At 34.4% G+C, this 17,730-nt stretch overlaps 2 protein-coding genes and 1 non-coding gene across 3 annotated transcripts; 1 reads left to right on the top strand and 2 right to left on the bottom strand.

Annotated features, from left to right (window-relative positions):
• Nucleotides 1–1,871: 1,871 nt before the first annotated feature.
• Nucleotides 1,872–6,843, bottom strand: LOC111998428 (high mobility group B protein 10). The gene is made up of 6 exons (XM_024030523.2): nt 6,470–6,843; nt 4,587–4,665; nt 3,912–4,074; nt 3,749–3,820; nt 2,456–2,811; nt 1,872–2,191 (listed from the first exon to the last, which is right to left on the bottom strand). The coding sequence occupies exons 1-6, from the start codon at nt 6,736–6,738 to the stop codon at nt 2,102–2,104; spliced, it is 1,029 nt and encodes a 342-aa protein (XP_023886291.1). The 5' UTR covers nt 6,739–6,843; the 3' UTR covers nt 1,872–2,101.
• Nucleotides 6,844–13,938: 7,095 nt separating this feature from the next.
• LOC111998437 (photosystem I reaction center subunit V, chloroplastic) lies at nt 13,939–14,861 on the bottom strand. Its single transcript, XM_024030527.2, has one exon. The coding sequence runs from the start codon at nt 14,673–14,675 to the stop codon at nt 14,184–14,186; it is 492 nt and encodes a 163-aa protein (XP_023886295.1). The 5' UTR covers nt 14,676–14,861; the 3' UTR covers nt 13,939–14,183.
• Nucleotides 14,862–15,007: 146 nt separating this feature from the next.
• TRNAW-CCA (transfer RNA tryptophan (anticodon CCA)) lies at nt 15,008–15,079 on the top strand. Its single transcript has one exon. It is a non-coding gene; the product is annotated as a tRNA-Trp (tRNA).
• Nucleotides 15,080–17,730: the final 2,651 nt, after the last annotated feature.

Here is a 17,730-nt window from a genome sequence, read left to right on the forward strand (position 1 = left end):
GACTCTAAGAGGAGAATGCACTGGGTGGGGTGGGATAAAATCACCAAATCTAAGGCAGAAGGTGGTCTCGGTATCCAAACAGCAAAAGGTAGAAATTTGGCCTATCTCTCCAAGTTAAACTGGAGATTTCATGAGGAGAAAAATGCTCTCTGGTTGCAAGTCCTAAGAAAGAAATATTTATCTCGTAGAAGACTCTCCTCCAGCAATGTGAATTCCCTTCCTTGCTCTCGTACCTGGAAGGCTCTATACAAAGGCAGGGATATTTTCAAGGAAGGAACCAGATGGAGCTTGGGTCAAGACAGTAACATCAGCTTCTGGTTTGATAGATGGACTTCAGAAGACCCAATAAGGAGTCTTATTCATGGCCCCCTCACCAGGGAAGAGGAGGAGCTGAGAGTTGGAGATGTTGCTTCGGAAATTGGATGGGATTGGGGCAAAATTTCTATGGAGCTCCCTGTAAAGACCTATATGGAAATCAAGGCCATGCCTCATTCTCGTGTGTCAGATGAGAATGATAAACTTATATGGGCTGCTACCTCTAATGGGGAATTTAACCTTGCCAGTGCTTACAAGATTGCTTCAAATCAAGTTGAGTTCGTCCCTGCCTTTAATGGCTGTTGGATTTGGAAGTTAAAGATTCTGCCTAAAATCCAGTCTTTCATCTGGATGTGCTTACACAAAAGTATCGCAACACATGAATGTCTTACCAAAAGGGGTATTCTGATAAACCCTTCATGCCCTCTCTGCCACCACTCTGCGGAATCAATTCTTCATCTTCTTCGGGATTGCTCTGCTGCTTCCATTGTTTGGCACAATCTCAGTCCAACTGGTCTTGCTCCCAACTTCTTTTCACATGATTTACATACCTGGTTTGAATCCAATTGCAAAATCGGGAATAATGTCAAGGTTTTCTCTATTCCGTGGCATATCCTCTTCTCTTTTGGAATCTGGTCTATTTGGAATCACCGAAACAAGGTTGTCTTCCAAAATCAAGCTCCCTCTCCTTCTCTCCATCAGGAAGTCATCCAAAGGGCTATGGAATTTTTCTTTTGTGCTCAAGGCAGCAGTTTGTATAAGCCGAAGTTGCTCAAGATGGTTAGATGGGAAAGACCCTATAGGGGTTGGTATAAACTGAACACGGATGGATCTGCAACAGGGAATCCCGGGGTTGCTGGGGGAGGCGGTGTGCTTAGGGATGATGCAGGTGTTTGGGTCAAAGGCTTTGCTAGACAAATTGGTTTTACCAATAGCTTCTTAGCAGAGCTTTGGGCTCTCAGGGACGGCCTTATTATGTGTTCTGAGCTGCATATCAATGCTTTAGAAATAGACTTGGATGCTAAAGTCATAGCTGATTTGATGAATAGTTCGGGGTCTTCCAGTGCGTCTAATTCCTCTATAGTGGCTGATTGCAGGCTCCTGATTTCCCGTGTTCCTCAAGTTAAAGTGAAGCATTGCTACCGAGAATCAAATTCTTGTGCTGATGCTCTTGCCCGTTTAGGTTCTAAGCTGCCCCCTGATTTTTTGTATTTCTTTTCCCCTCCCTCTTGTTTGTATAATGTTTATGTTTCGGACCTCTATGGCCTCTTTTATTCCAGGCTCTGCCCTGCCCAGTTGTATCTCCTCTTTTTTAGTTTAATACATTCTCCATTTTACCCAAAAAAAAAAAAAAGTACAACTGTTATTAGATTGACTTTCTTCCGTGATTGAATCGGAGAATTAGGTACAAAAGAGAAGCAAAGATTGCAGTGAGAAAGATGTGAAGGGGTCTAGATGGGTTCGAGTTAAGTGTTGTGGAACTACAGATCTAAAGTTCCAATCTTTAAACGTTTAACACAATTCTTTTACTAGTAGCAATTCCAAACCAAGTAGGGTGATGAAAATTGTGTTCCACCAAATCAAAATTTATGATAAATATTGCTAGTTATGTTACAGAGCTGCCCTCTTTGATCTCCCACGGTTTTGAAAGGTGTATACTGTGGCGTAGTCTTTGTAAAGAAATATAGAGGGAAATTGGAAAAGATTAACAAACAACTACAACAACACAAGCTGAGAGGAGAATGCAGTCCTAAAAAATGGGTGGTAAAATGATCTAAGATGGAGACTAACGAGGGGTTGAATCGTAGGAAGATTTATACTCCAACATTTCTGTCCTGTATCTCTCCTTGTCTCTCAACCCTTTCTCCTGATAAACCTGCATGGTAGCAACTAAAATGTTTTAGTAGACATATCGAGAGAGATAAAAATTCTCAAGCCACAAAACATACATTTTATCAAAAATTATCATGGAATGACATGCTAAAATGAGAGCATGCAGCAAGCGTGTAAAACTTTTACCAATGTTGTATACTAACCTATAGACATGTCCCTAATTATTAACAAATCCATCCAGCAAGTCAGACATCAGTATAGTCAAAAGAGAGAGAGAGAGAGAGAGAGATGAAAAAACGATATGAACCTGCTTTTCAGCTTCTGTGAGATTGGTCCAAAGGAGCCCAATCTTCTTGCTAATGGCTTTCTCTTGCCCGTAGTATAAAGGCTTTAGCCTGGCATAATGCTCAGCAAAAAAGAAATTGTAACCACTCCTGTTTGATTTGGGCCGAGAAGGATCACGTAATGCCAACCTGGATCTCTTTCGGCTCCGGCGAGTAGGCTTGGTCAAAGAATAAGAACTCTTAGAAACATTAAGAGGAATATGGTACAAGACACCTTTCAGTTGATCGGCACCCAGGTTTACAGTAACCAGGTATCCACTGTCAAATTTTCCATCAATTGTTCCAGTCACCGAACAGCCAGGTGATAGTATTGGAGAAGCTGCATATAAGATAAACAGCATAGATCTTTATTGCAGCAACACATGCTAACATATAACAACCACTTGAAAAACTATATCACATAGGCATAATACTCAAAATGGGAATCGTGATGCAGGGTGTTAACAAATGTAAAAACTTCTCAGAGCAAGTTTACAAATTTCACAGACAGCTTCCCTATTAAAATTTCTATAGCTGATTGACTTTCTTAATTACAATTTGATGAAGTTAATGCAAAGGGGCATTGTACAAGCTCAATCACTAATAATAAGTTTCTGTACTCAACTATTTAACTTGAAATGATGAAAAAAAGAAATTCTACTTCAAAGCTTAAAAGGTTCTCCAAAGAAATTCTAAACTTTGCAAATAAAAGGTAATCTAAAAAACTATTACACTCCAAAGTGCAATCTGGACCTGCAGACATGGGAGGAAAATTACAGAAAAGGAGTGATTTGAATTTGAGCATTGTAACTTGACCATGAAACATGCCCAGCAGTGCCGCACACACTAAAATCAATGCTAAAGGCCATTTCATCAAATATATTAGGCCATCTAATTAAATTCATCATAATTTTTTCAATGCAAAAGTTGTACAACACTTAGAAATAGCATTGTCAGATCTCATGATTCAAAATCAATCATTAAAAAAATTTCAGCATTGTGAGACCTGCTAAATTTAATGTCACAATTATTTGTTGCAACATATCTGAATAAGATTGAATATAACCACCAAAAAATATGGCATCAACATGTCCCTAGAGAAGGCAAAAGAACAAACTGTACTAATTTAATCCTCTATAACTAGTGTCAGAAGTAAGAAATTAAATATGCTATTTAGAAGAGAACCTTAACAAAGACAAATATGAATATTAGTGATATAATCATAACCAACACAATAGAGCCAAACACCAGAAATTGAAAGGTGTACTTGTCCTGACCTGGCAACTCGTTCCTAGCAGCACCTTCCTCAAGTGTAGCTGAGCCATTGACCAGGTTTCTGCTTACAGGATCTGAAAGCATAAAATAATGAAAATAATTACCTAACCCATACGAAAAACTTGAAGCAACTTAATTTGATAAATCAGGAATCATGCCTATTACCAGACACTGAGTTTGGAGGGACTTTCTTGTGGAAGTAGTAGACCTGCTCGAAGTGATAAAGCAATGATAGATAGTACTTGCGTAAGACAAATGATGCACTGGTGATTGTCGATGGGAAATTGAATGCAACAATTACTTCTTTCCATTTACGATCTCTAATTACCTGCAACAAGTTCAAGAGTATTTAAAATTTTTAAAATAAAATCAAAAATCAAAAATCAAAATCAAAATCAAAATAAAAAGATCTCAGAAATAAGAAAATATGAATGTAAAATATCCTCAAGATTAATAAACTATGATATGGATCAAGTTGCACCCATCCAAAAATCTGTATACTAACTTAGGACTTTGATTGGGACAAGTTAAAGTTTCAAGTCATCCCAGCATCACAGTCAGCAGTAAGCATAGCCCCCTTCATCACATTTAAATTTCTTTTGAAAGGAAAATATAAAAATAACAAAAAGGAAAGTTTTTTTTTTTTTTTTTTTTTTGAGAAACAAGAAAAGGAAGTCAGTGCAGGTATTATCAGAAGAAAACCACACTTGACAGCATGCTTTGATCAAATCAATGAAATATAAGGTTTTGAACACTGAACATTTTTTTGACACCAGTTTTGTCTCAAATTTAATACTGCAAACAGAATCTAATTACAACACAGGAAAAAAGGAAATATACCTTTTCAAGGCCACCACGAGATGTGACTTCAACAAAGAGGCGATATAGATCTAACCCCTTTCCTCCTACAGTAGGAACCCTATACAAGCAAAAGGCATAGAAGAACATCAATCACTTCCCAATCCATTTTCTGTATTTCCTACACTCTACAATGTGTTCCTAGAAGGTTAGGCAAGCATACAGAAAGGAAACAGGATATGCCGCTAGCAGGTGGGGAGAGGTTTACAACACATAATAGAATCATCACAGAAGAGTATAATAAAACCAATACATATTTAGTTATGTTCATTAGTAGACCAAACAATCTTGGAACAGCAAGAGTTTTTACAAACTCAACTAGCTTTATATGATTATATCTAATAGCCAATCGTGGTAGGTCCTTTACTTTATTTAAAGAATGAAGGTAGAAATATCATTCATCTAATCACGTTCTTATAGAAGCAAATATTTAGTATCCCATAATTTGTAACCTATTGTGGATTCACATATTAAAGCTCATGAAAAACACTTCTTCTTTTATATATCTTTCTTCAATGGAAAATTACAAGACCATTTTCCACCATTTCACTAACAGTTGTACATAGCTTTTGGTGGTTTATGCCCAGAGAATAACACCAAGAAGCTGTAGTAAGAGATACAACAAAAGAATTAACCATTTCTTCGCCATGTTGTGAAATCATCAATTTCTAACAATGTTCCAGAACTTGTGCTATAAAAGGGCAGGGAAAAAAATATTAACAAAAAAGAGTAAACCACTCATCAAAGGGCAGTCCCACTGTAAGCAGCATCAACCACTCCAATAAAACTTGTTTTTTCTCTTTTCAGAAAAAGAAAACTAGTTTATATATTTTTTGGTTTTTTTGGGGGGGGGGTGGTGGTTGGGGGGGTGCATTCAGATATTTAAGGTAAGAGCAGGTAACACTTCCTGAATGGCAGAAAAAGAAAATAATTTTATAGGACCAAATTATTCAGCAATTACTAAACTAGAGAGGTCTTTAACACAATCCACAAAGAAGATATAGGATTCCAGATAGAACTAATTCAGAACTTTATATTGATTTCTGAATTTGCTCATCTGTAACTATGATGATAACTCAGAGCAATGTAAAGATTGGCACAACATGGCATGAATATTTTTCAAGAGTAGTATTTTTACAAAAATTTCAAACATATGGGAGAGAGAGACACTGGGAGAGAGAGACACAGAGAGAGAGAGAGAGAGAGAGAGAGAGAGAGAGCCATTGGTCCTAATTTCCTATGCAATATCAAAATTACATTTGCCATATCCAAGATGCTGGTACAACATATATATATATATATATATTAAATCTTAACTAGTCCCTTGAGTTAATTCCCAGTAATTTCAAAAACAAAATATATCTTAATTTTGATGCTTGTCCAATCACAAATCTTCAAAAGTTGGAGATAAGAGGAAAGGGCAACATATTTTGGTCACTAAAGAGCTGGAAAATTTTAAAACAATAAAAGATCATTATTACATGGCCTAACAGAAAATGGTGCTTGTTCAAACACAGATCTTGAAAATATTAGACACAGGAAAGGGCAACATACTTATAGTCACTAAACAACTTGAAAATTTTAGTACTGTTAGATCTTATATATACTGTACTTCAACATCAAGGGCCATTTTTTTTTTAAAAAAGGAATGAGAATCCAACATATACAAATAGATCATGGCAACATGATAAGAGCGCACAATGAGCTTAAAACATACGTCATTAAAAATTGAAACTACATAGCAAAAGCACAAGAACCCAGTTCATTAACTGAACCAGAAAACAAAAAAACAAGAACCCATCTGAGAAAATAAACAAAAGCAGGACACAAATCAGTTAAAAGGGTATACAGAGAAACAAACTTACACGAATTTGGTTCCAAAGGATTGGTGAAAAGCTTGGAGCTTTTCCCAGAAAAGGTCCAAACTTTGAGCCACTTCCTCATAGGAAGCCGTGGCTAAAGGATAAGACTTTGTGGTTGTGGTGACTGATAATTGCCCATTTGAACTCTCAGTGAGAGGCTGTCGTTGTTGTTGTTGTTGAAGCTGAGCTGAAATAACTGAAGGGTTCTCAGTACTTCTTGTTGGTGTTGGTGTAGTTGGGTCCTCGGACACATGGTGATAATGGGTCGACATTTTTGGTCACAGAGATATAGGTAAAAGAATCAAAAGATGGATTTTCTACTCCTACCTGAGCATACCAATTACCAGCTTATCAAAAATAGATAACAATATTAGATTATTATACGACTATGTATATATATAAATTATGATGATAAAACCAAAGTCTTCTTTTTTTGTTTTTTTTAATTGTTGTTGTCTTGTTGATGTTGGGTGTAAAATAAGGAAGACCAGATTGGCTTAAGAAGGGTAAAGTAAGTAAGGATGGTGACTTTTTTATATTGAGCTAATTATTATTATTATTATTATTATTCTATCAAAAAAATTATTATTATATTTTATATGGTTGCCAAAATAAAGAGAATAAAGAATTCTGGATTTTTTTTTTTTTTGGAGAAACCAAGAATTTTGGACTAGGCAAAAATAAGGAAGACGTGTTAGATTTCAAGTAGAATAAGCATAAAAGTGAAATGACAGTAAGAAGATTAGCAAGATCCTGATCCTTCACAGAAATGACACGTATGGATCAATTAATTGCTTGGTCTGACAGATAAAAAGAACTCTTCTATTGTTTGAATTATTTGGAACCCGTTTAGTAAATGGGGTTAAAAATTAAAAATTGTTGTTTGGAAATATTTGTAAAAATATGTAAATAAAAAAGTGTGTTAAAATACGTAAAATGTTATTTAAAAACTAAAAATTGCTATTTAAAAACACCAACCAAACATTCTCTCTCTCTCTTTTTTTGAATTGTGAATTAGGGACCACTATGTTAGAGGGGTTTTTACCTAGATAAATTTGATTAAGGATATTTGAAGTACTTTTAAGTTTTAAGATCAATTCAAGCAAAGAAAAAAAAAGGTTTTAAGATCAAGATTTAATTTTTAATTTCAAGTTAAGATACATTCAAAACTCTATTTCACTTTTTATCACAAAAATCTTTTTTTTTCTTTTTTTTTAGAAACTTTATCACAAAAATCGAGAGTGAAGATATATTAGGTTTCAATTGATAAGTTAATGGTATTGGTATAGTCTAAAAAGAAAATCTAACTTTTGGAGAAACTAAATTTTCTTACTTGAAAAGTGAAAATGAGATTTTACAAACCTTACTTAACTAATGAGATCTACTCTCTATTTTAGATAACAAAGTCTGATAATCATAATTAGGCGGCAAACTATAATAAACTAACAACTAATATATTTGTTAAATAAGCTGTCAACATGTGTGCAAAGCCGTTGCATCAGGCTAACAAATTCTATTGTGTGAAACAGTGCATTTTGTGTTAATGAGGAATACCATCATTTATGTATCTGTTATGTATTACGACATCGTTTAGTTAAGTGGCATAGACATTGTTTTATGTTTGAAGTGTCTATCTCTGAGAATGAAGTTGTTTTAATATGCCATTTGTTTGCTTTGTTTGGTTTTTTTATTTTTTAATTTGGTTGTTTTAAAAGGTTGAAAAAACACACTGTATCAAGGCATAATTGATCGAGCAAAGAATTTAGTACACATTGTATCATGGTATAATTTGGTTTTTATTTATATTTTATTTTCCATGTCTCACCCACGCCGCTGAGGTTCATTAGTAGCTAGTAGGTAGGTCATATTGTCATAACTGTCATTGTCATAAGCATTTCTCGGCCATGGTTGAATCATACTCAACTTGTTTTGTTTCTATATGGCTTTGTGTTTACCTCTCAAAAAAAAAGAAAAAAAAAGAAAAGAGAGAGTAAATGTACTTTTAGTCCTTACATTTTGCATCTTTTTTTATTTTGATCTTTACATTTTTATTTCACCACTTTTAGTCCATAAATCAATTAACGTGTTCCATTTTAGTCTTTATCGTTACTCACTTAACAGAAATTGTTAATATAACAAACGAAGTGCACTGTTGGCACATTAAATGCTGACGTAGCCAATAAAATAATATTAAAAATTCCATGCTAGCATAAAATAATGATTAAAAAAGACAAATAAGCATCCACATCAACTTTTGATTTTAAAAATTAATTTATCTATTTTAACAAAATAAAAAATGAAAAAAAAAAAACAAAATTAGAATCTAAAATACATATGAATTCAGATTTGGTCTCATCTTAAATATGAACAAGAAGGAACACAAAACTAAAATATTCAATCACATGAACACAAACCCAGAAAAAACTTCAACCCAAAACTTCCTTATCAAAAACCGATTCCCCCAACCCTTCTAAAACATTCTCCAAGCTTCTCTCTCTTCCAAAACTCAAAGCTTCCTCTCTCTCTCTCCCAAAAAATGGAGATCTCTCTCTTCCAAAACACGTTCATGGCCAAAAGTTTCGAACTCTACCTCCTTGCTCATCTCCACCGCCACCACCACAACTGGTTGTGGTGCTTTTTTTTTTTTTTCTTTCTCTAACTGACACATTCTCTTTATCTCTTGATTTTGCTCAAACCCAAACCCAAACCCAAATGCCTCAAGCTCCTCACTCAAATCAATGCTTTGCTCTCTCTCTCTCTGTGGCTCAGATCGATGTCTTTCTCTCTCGGTGGGTCTCTTTGTCTTAGACCAGTGTCTCTCCCTCCCTGATTTCGCTTTTTGCTTGCCCCTCCTTGTTTCCTCCCCTCTCCATAACCTTCCATAGTTTTGATTTGGGTTTAGAGAGAGGCTGAGATCGATGTGGTGGTAGTTGTGGAACAAAAATCGGTGGTGGTGGTCGATGGTTGTGAAGCAGTGATCAGTTGGATCCGGTGGTGGGTTGAAGGGTGGGTTTGTTGTTGGAGTGGGTCGTGAGGTGGGTTTGTTGATCATTGATTGCTAGGTTTGAGATGTTTTGGTGTTCTTGTTGGAGATCAATTTGTGTTTGTGTTTGGTTGACAAGAAAGGGTAAGAAAATCCAAGAAAATCTGAGTTTGTGCTCTTATGTTTAATATGGGTTTGTGTTCTTATTTTAATTTTAATTTTGCTTTGTGTTGGTATGGTTGAGTTGGGTTTGTGTTAGTATATGTAAATTGATTTTGTTTTGGATAATTTGGTTTATGTATATATACATAAATGGATTGATTTTGTTTGTACAATATTCATTTATGATTTTTTCTGGGTTTGATTTTCTTGTGTTCTTATGTTTGATTTTCTGGGTTTGTATGATTTTTTTTTGGGTTTGTGCTCTTTTGTCTTTTTGATGAAGAGGATGGCAAATCTAAATTCATGTATTTTAGGTTCTAATTTTGTTTTTTTCATTTTTTATTTTGTTAAAATAGATAAATTAATTTTCAAAATCAAAATTTGATGTAGATGCTTATGTGTTTTTTTTAATCATTATTTTATGCTTGTAGGGACTCAACTTGGATTGGACCCAGAGTATGAATGGGTTTTCAGCCCAACAAGCCCAAACAATAAATTTTTAGAGCATGGGTACAAGAACTGGTACTGTTTGACAGGAAAGGTTATATTCGCTGAATAACCAGGGATATGTTAGGCTGATTGTATGAGAAAAACTCTCCTCGGCTAGGTTTCAGTAAGCCTCTCTTATGCATGGAATCTCTGTTCCTTTCTTTCTTAGTATCATCTGTTTCTATGTTATATACTCCGTTCTATCCTCCATTTTCATCGTACACGTGTAGTTCTCATCTTGGGAACTCCTTTCTGTCCCATCCAGCACCTACCGGAACCTTTGCTCAGTGGCCATAAAGCTGCTTAGTTACTGTTCAGGTATTACCTCCACATTAATGCGGCCAGAGGGTTAGCTGGAAAGCATTTAATGTGGAGGTGATGGCCTTAGAAGATATTTGCTACCTTCCCCGACTCATCCTTAGGTTTATACTCAATTTCCAGTTCAGATACAACTTTGCAGAGTCTCCTGAGTAAAATGAAAGTTACATTCACCTCGGACTTTGGTGTCCTCGGACGTGCATTATGCCGCTGTATACAATATCCACCCCTTTCTCCTATATTATCCCTTTAGTAATAATAATTTTTTTACATTATCCTCAGATAACTAAGCGTCCTCGGATTGGGCCGTTGGGCTCTGAGCCCACTTCTGAGGATTCCTATATCTTTTTAAATAACAGGCCCCACAATGCTGATGTGACATTTTTAATATTATTTTATAAGCCACGTTAGCATTTAATGTGTTAACAGTGCACTCCGTTTGTTACATCAGCAATTTCTGTTAAGTGAATAACGGTAAGGACCAAAATGGAATGTGTTAATTGATTTAGGGACTAAAAAGTGGTGAAATGAAAATGTGGGAACCAAAATGAAAAAGATGCAAAATGTAGGGACTAAAAGTGTATTTACGCCAAAAAAAAAAAAAAAAAGATATATGTACAAACTTTTAAATTAGAAAATAAAAATGGGCAATGGAGTGGCTTTATAAAAACGAGCTAGATAGGAAAATAAGATATTTTTTAAAGAATTTGTGCGAGTGGTAAGGAAGATATCTTCAACCTGTTAAAAAAAAATAATTAATTAGTATTTTTTTCGAAGAAATTTATTTAAATTAAAATGGTAGGAAAAGTTCCACAACTTTAAGAGCAAGTTTAGTAGAAATAACCATACCAACGAATTTATATATAAAGAACCTTACTAAAAATTGAGAGAATGGGATTAAAAGGGATTCGATCTCTCGGACAAATCAACTTCTTCTAGGGTCTAGGTGTAGACATAACATATATAATAAATAAGGATTTTTAGTAGTTATTTCTCTAATATTTACTTAGAGTTCAATTGGGAATATCAACATATTCCCATTGTAGTAATTTTGTAATTTGTTAGTATTTTGGCATTTTCAGTGCCAATTAAAAATGTAATTTGGATTACAATTTAATTTTTAATGGGATGAAGAGGTCAAGCACGGATACCTAAAGTTGCAGGCTACAAAATTTTGCTCATCGTAAATTCATTAATTATGCCAAGCGAACTAAGAGACAAAATTAGACGTTTGAAATTTTGTGGTGAAAATGACGAGTCCAAATCTTCTGTCCCACTTTTTCTGCTCCACTTTATACTCCACCAATAAATATTTACCACGTGTTCACCTAATTAATTAAATATTATCATTATTGACTTATTAATCTTACAGTTATTAATTAATAGTATCACGTGGCAAGTATTTATTGGTGGAGTATAGAGTGGAGCAGGAAAAGTGGGACAGAAGATTTAGATCCGAAAATGACCTGAGAGAATTCAGATATGAATTTCTCTACCATACCAACCCTTAGCCTTATATATCTCTCATTTCTCACAAAATTCAAAATCCTAATTCCCATATTGAAGAGTGATAGAGAGACCAAGTCCTAGAACTAAAATCTTCTCATTCTCTCTATCTTCTACCTCTCTAATTGTCAATTACTTTGAGAGGAGAGGAGATTAAAACAATCACACACAAAGAAACCTTCAGAGTTCTTGGTATTGTTTGGTGGTTGATAATCATTGGAAAATAATCTCAAATCTTCAAGAGAGACCTTGAAGTGATCAAGAAGACTTTTTTTTTTATTCTTTTTTTTTTTTTAATAAACGATCAAGAAGACTTGATCATGTGGTTGATAGCTCAACTTGCGGATCCTGTGATAATTGAGAAGAAATGATTTGAGGAATTGGTTGCTAGCAAGAGCTATAGACTCAAGTACAAAGTCATTACTTAACTTGGAGAGTTTTGTAAATGATGTATTACAACTAATCTTGGGCCAAAATGGGCATTTGCCCCTTTTGCCCAAAAGATGTAACAAAATGCCCATATTCTGAAACTATCTAGCAAAATGCCCCTATTTTGAAACTCGATTTTTAGAAAATCAAGTTTCAATGAAAAACTCGTTTGATGAAAATCGAGTAATGTGAGAAATTTTACATGGAACTCGAGTTCCTTTAATGGGTTCCATTTTTTTTTTTTTAAGTTTGATTTCACATAACTCGATTTTCTAAAAATCGAGTTTAAAACAAAGGCATTTTGCTAGATAGTTTCAAAACATGGGTATTTTGCGTAGAAAGTTTAATTTGGCAAAAGGGGCAAATGCCCATTTTGACCCTACCCTTGACAAGTGGATTGTTTGGTGCTATAGACCTTGTAAATTTTTTTTCCCCCCAATTCTCAAGTTTTTCTCTCCATAAACACTTCGGTATTCTTATATGCGCAAAATTGGGACTGTTATGTTTATATATCAATGTATATGTCAATCGGTTAATCACATTAATAACTAGGCTTAATTTATAGAATTAACTTAAAATTGACATAAGCTATTAAACCAGGTCTAAATTGTTCATTCTGAAATTGAATCATTTAGAAGAAAGTAAATCTCTCATTCTTTTTGTTGTTTAAGATATTTACCTATTTGTTTGGCAGGATTTGTTTGATAATATTCTATTAATTGAGGCATTACCAAACTTGTTCAAAAAATGATAATAATAATAATAAACAAATGTCTAGTATATTTAATATATTGCATTTTAAATAGGTTATATATATATTCCCAGAAGCAAAAAGAAATTGCATTTTAATCGTGGGTTGCTCACAAAAGTTTTTCTTATATGTTACTTGGCACATCGTTACATGAAAATTTGAGAAATTCCCTTTCACTGCATTAATCCATTTCAAGTGCAAATAAGCAATTTGATGTTTGAACCCAAAGCTGTTCGAAGTCAAGAAGAGGGCAAGCTAGGAGACTGAGTGAGACTCCCTAATGTAATTAGGATACGGGCACAGATAAAAATAAAGAATAAGGCAATACTAGACATCTATCAAAATCTTATGTATATTTTTTAGGTACAATATCAAAATTAAGAAATAGTATATTATAAAGACTTTTTTCTGGGCATATTTTATTATAAATTTTTAAATAAAATATGACCATTAAAATCTCCAGAAACAAGTATCTAAAATCAAATGAATTTTTTCAAATAAACATAATACTATATTTTCCTCGAACACAGGAGTGTCCCAACGTGTCTGAGTTAAACATGTGCCCGACACGGCTATACCTACCATTTTGAAGTATCCGTGGTTACTGGTTAACTAGCGAAATATAGATCGATCCAAAGCCACACAAGGCACAGGGTGAGGGAGAGCCTCTCTTCCCTGTGTGATTTTCTTCAAAGGGAAGATTGCGTTCCTCTCTTGTGAATTTATGATCTAAAGTACAGATAAACCATAGATGATGCTCTACATTTTGAAATTTTATTCTTGATAAGAGATCGACTATATATATAGCAAGTAGGTAAAAGATGACATAAAATATCAGTAAAGAGAAAGCACAACCCTTATCCAATTATCTCCTCCATGCAAACCAAAATATTAAAGCTAGCGTACATGAAAATGAAACTAAAAACAACATAACAAAGAAATTAAATAACCTCCCCAACTAAAAAACATACGCTATACAAATTCCAAAGTTACAGAGCGATTAAAACAGAAATCAACAAAGGGGTGGCGCTGGCACAGGCACAGGCATATGGCTAGAGATAGAAAAATGACAAAATTCTTCATTCAAAGAACTTGGGATCATAGCCGTTGCTAGTGGTGGCCAAGATATAATAAGCAACTATGTGACCAATAGAACCCCAAGCCAAGACATCCACGATGTTAAACCCAACTGGGTCATTGGATTTGAGGAGGCTAACGTACTCTTTAGCACGAGTGTCACCAGCTTCGAAGTGGGTCAAACCGTTTTGCTCAGGCACTTGTTTGGCCACGTTCTCTCTTTGGAAGTTGAAGAACACAAACCTTCCTAAGAAGAGTGATAGCCCTGTGCTCAAGCTTATCACAAGGGGTGCACTCAGCTCTGCCTTCACAACATTTCTTTCGGGTGTGGTGGTAATGACTTTTGTGCTTGACTTGGTTTTGGGGAGCCTTGTGATGAGGGGCTTGAGGCCTTGGAAGGATATGTTGGATGGAGAGAGGTGGGAATTGGGGTGCCTTTGGAGGGTAGGTGAGAAGGTTGGGGTGGAGAACAAGGTGGAGGAAGAGGCTGCCATTTGTGTGTTTAATTTGGGGAGGTCTAGATATGCTGAGATTATTATGAGAAATTGAAGATGAGATTGTGTGCTAGACTAGTAGAAGTAGTAGTAGTAGTGTGGTTTAAGAATTAGGATCATGTAGTTCAATTGTGGTGGACACGAGGAAGAGGGAGAGATTGTGAGGATGGGAATCAAGAGGGAGAGGATTTTGGAAGGTGAGTTGGACTTCATTGATTGGTTACTTATGGATTAGAGATTTTTTCTTTCTTTCAATTGGCATTGTAGAACTTTTGGCAGAGTAAACTATATGTAAGAGTGTTATATATGTATTGCACAGATATGGTAACGTAGGATCCGTGGCGCAATGGTAGCGCGTCTGACTCCAGATCAGAAGGTTGCGTGTTCGATTCACGTCGGGTTCAATCCCCTCAATTTGAACGGATTTTTTTTTTCGTAGCATTAGCATTATTACTTTAATTTTTTCTTTTTTTCCGTAGCATTATTACTTGTAGCGGTTCTTTATTGGATGTGCCACTGTTCTTTGAATATTTAAGCGCTCACACGTGCATAATAGATACCATTCATTTAACCTAAAATTATCTATGTTAGTGTGTGTATAATTATGTAAATTTACACGGTTATTATAACAAGCTTGTAAATTTACATTAATACTATTTATTTTACATTTAGTTTTTTTTATTATTTCTTTACATATCACAAGAATAATGGAAAAGAGTGGATGATAGTTGTTGACTTGTTGTATGTGAAGAAAGACAAACAATTTTAAAAAATTAATATTTTAATGAAATATAATGTAAAATAGATAATATGATGTAGGGAGCATTCGTATCAGTTTGGTGCTAGTGCTAATTTTTTGTCTATTTTATACTAAGAACCTACTTTTTCTATTTTACAATACCATTTTTCCAAAACACACACATCAGTTTATCTATTTTGCAATCTATTTTATTTAAATAATATTATTTATTCTTTTTTTTATTATTATTTATTAACATCTCTATTTCATTTATATTTCTCTCTTTTCATATGAACCGTATCTCTCACTCTCTAATATCAATTCCAAAAGTATCTCTCTCAATCCTCCCTCAGGGGCGAAGCTATAGCATAACTTGGGGGGGGGGGGGGCATGGCCCCCACAAAATTTTAAAAATGCGAAGCTATAGCATAACTTGGGGGGGGGGGCATGGCCCCCACAAAATTTTAAAAAATTAATTTATATTATATATAAGTATTAAAACTTAAAATATTTATCTACAAAAATAGAAGTTGGCCCCCCACCCCAAATGTTTGAGTTAGTCCAATAATACTCTTAAAAACTAATAAAATTTGTCAATTGGTCTAGTAGTTATAGAGACAAGGTTGTTTTTGTTTTCTTTAATTCATTTTTTGTACATGTTTAATATCAAACTAGACAGCTTTTATATACTCATTTGAGTTTAAAAGATGATAAGTTCCCCTAAAATATTATCTTGCGAATATACATATTTGAAAGTTGTTAATTTTATATACAATATATTTATAGATTATGACCCACTCTAGTATCAAAAATTAAAATATTAATGTATGTACGTTTACACTTGTTTACGATAATTTATCTTGACTTGAAACTAATATATTAATACCAAAATTTGGCCCCCCCAAACAAAAAATCCTAGCTCTACCCCTGTCCTCCCTCAACTATCTTCCTCTCTCAAACACTCACACACAGCGATAGATCCGGTGGCAAAGCAGTAGCAAATCGGTGGCAACAAATTTGCGGTAGCAGCAGCCTTGTTGGGTTTTTCTCATGGGTTTTCTATTGGGTTTGGTTTTGATTTTGGTTTGGGATGGTTTTCGGTGGGTTTGAATTGATTTTGAGTTGGGTTTCCCGGTAGGTTTGGATTGTTTTTTAGTTGGGTTTTTCGGTGAGTTTTGATTGATTTTGAGTTGGGTTTTCTAATTGCTTGTGTTGATTTTGGTTTAATTTTCCGTTGATTTTGAGTCAACTTTGTGGTGGATTATCAATTGTTCAAATGATTTGTGTTCGTGGTAGGTGTGGCGGCGATGGTGCTACTGCTGCATTAGTGGTTGGGTGGTTATCCTTGGTTTCTTCCTTCTTCTTCTTATATTTTGCTGGGTTGTTGTGAACGTTGGGGATGCAGTAGTTTGACAGAGAAGAGATAAAAATAATAATAAAGAACTATTATACATAGCTACAATAACCATGCAAATATACACATTTTTACACCCTGATGTGGGTAGTTTTAGAGGAAAATTGTGTAAATTTTGTCACTTTTTGCATTTTAGAAGCACTAGTGTGGATGCTCTTAGTGAGTATATAATTGTGTAAATTTACAAGGTTACTGTAAATTTACATGGTTACTGTAGCAAACTTGTAAATTTACATTGACACTGTTCTTTTTGCATTTAGTTTTTTATTATTTCTTTACATATCACGAGGATGATGAAAAAAGGTGGATGATGGTTATTGACTTGTTGTATGTGAAGAAAGAGAACGAATTTAAAAAAACTAATATTTTAATGAAATGTAATGTAAAATAGATAATCTGATGTGGAGAGGATTCGCATCAGTCTAGTGCAAGTGCTAATTATGCTAATTAAAATAGACAAAAAATTTTGCACTAGCTGATGCAAATGCTCTAAGCATGGATACAGACATTAACACGAACAACACTAGACATCTCAATTCTTGAAAAATTAGGTCAAACCTAATGGCTATCAAAAAATTTAAAAATATTTATATAAAAAAATCAATTAAAAATAATCCCTAATAAAATGGGGATATACATATGTAGAAGTGTCATTGACGCGTCCATGTCCATGCTTCTCAAAATTTAACTAAGCAATGCATTAAGGAAATAACTTTAATTGCATAACGGAGAAAAGTATACAAAATAAAATTAGGGTACTACAATTTTTTGGGTTCAAGTCACTAAAATGCTCTCAAATCAAATGTGAGAAAACATGCATGAAGATTAGGATTTAACTACTTCCACTTTTTTTCTCTCTCTATGGTCTCTCCACTAAGAAACTAGAAAGTAGAACATATGTT

This window comes from Quercus suber, unplaced genomic scaffold (genome assembly GCF_002906115.3).
Source record: "Quercus suber isolate HL8 unplaced genomic scaffold, Cork oak 2.0 scaffold_504, whole genome shotgun sequence".
Taxonomy (NCBI): Eukaryota; Viridiplantae; Streptophyta; class Magnoliopsida; order Fagales; family Fagaceae; genus Quercus; species Quercus suber.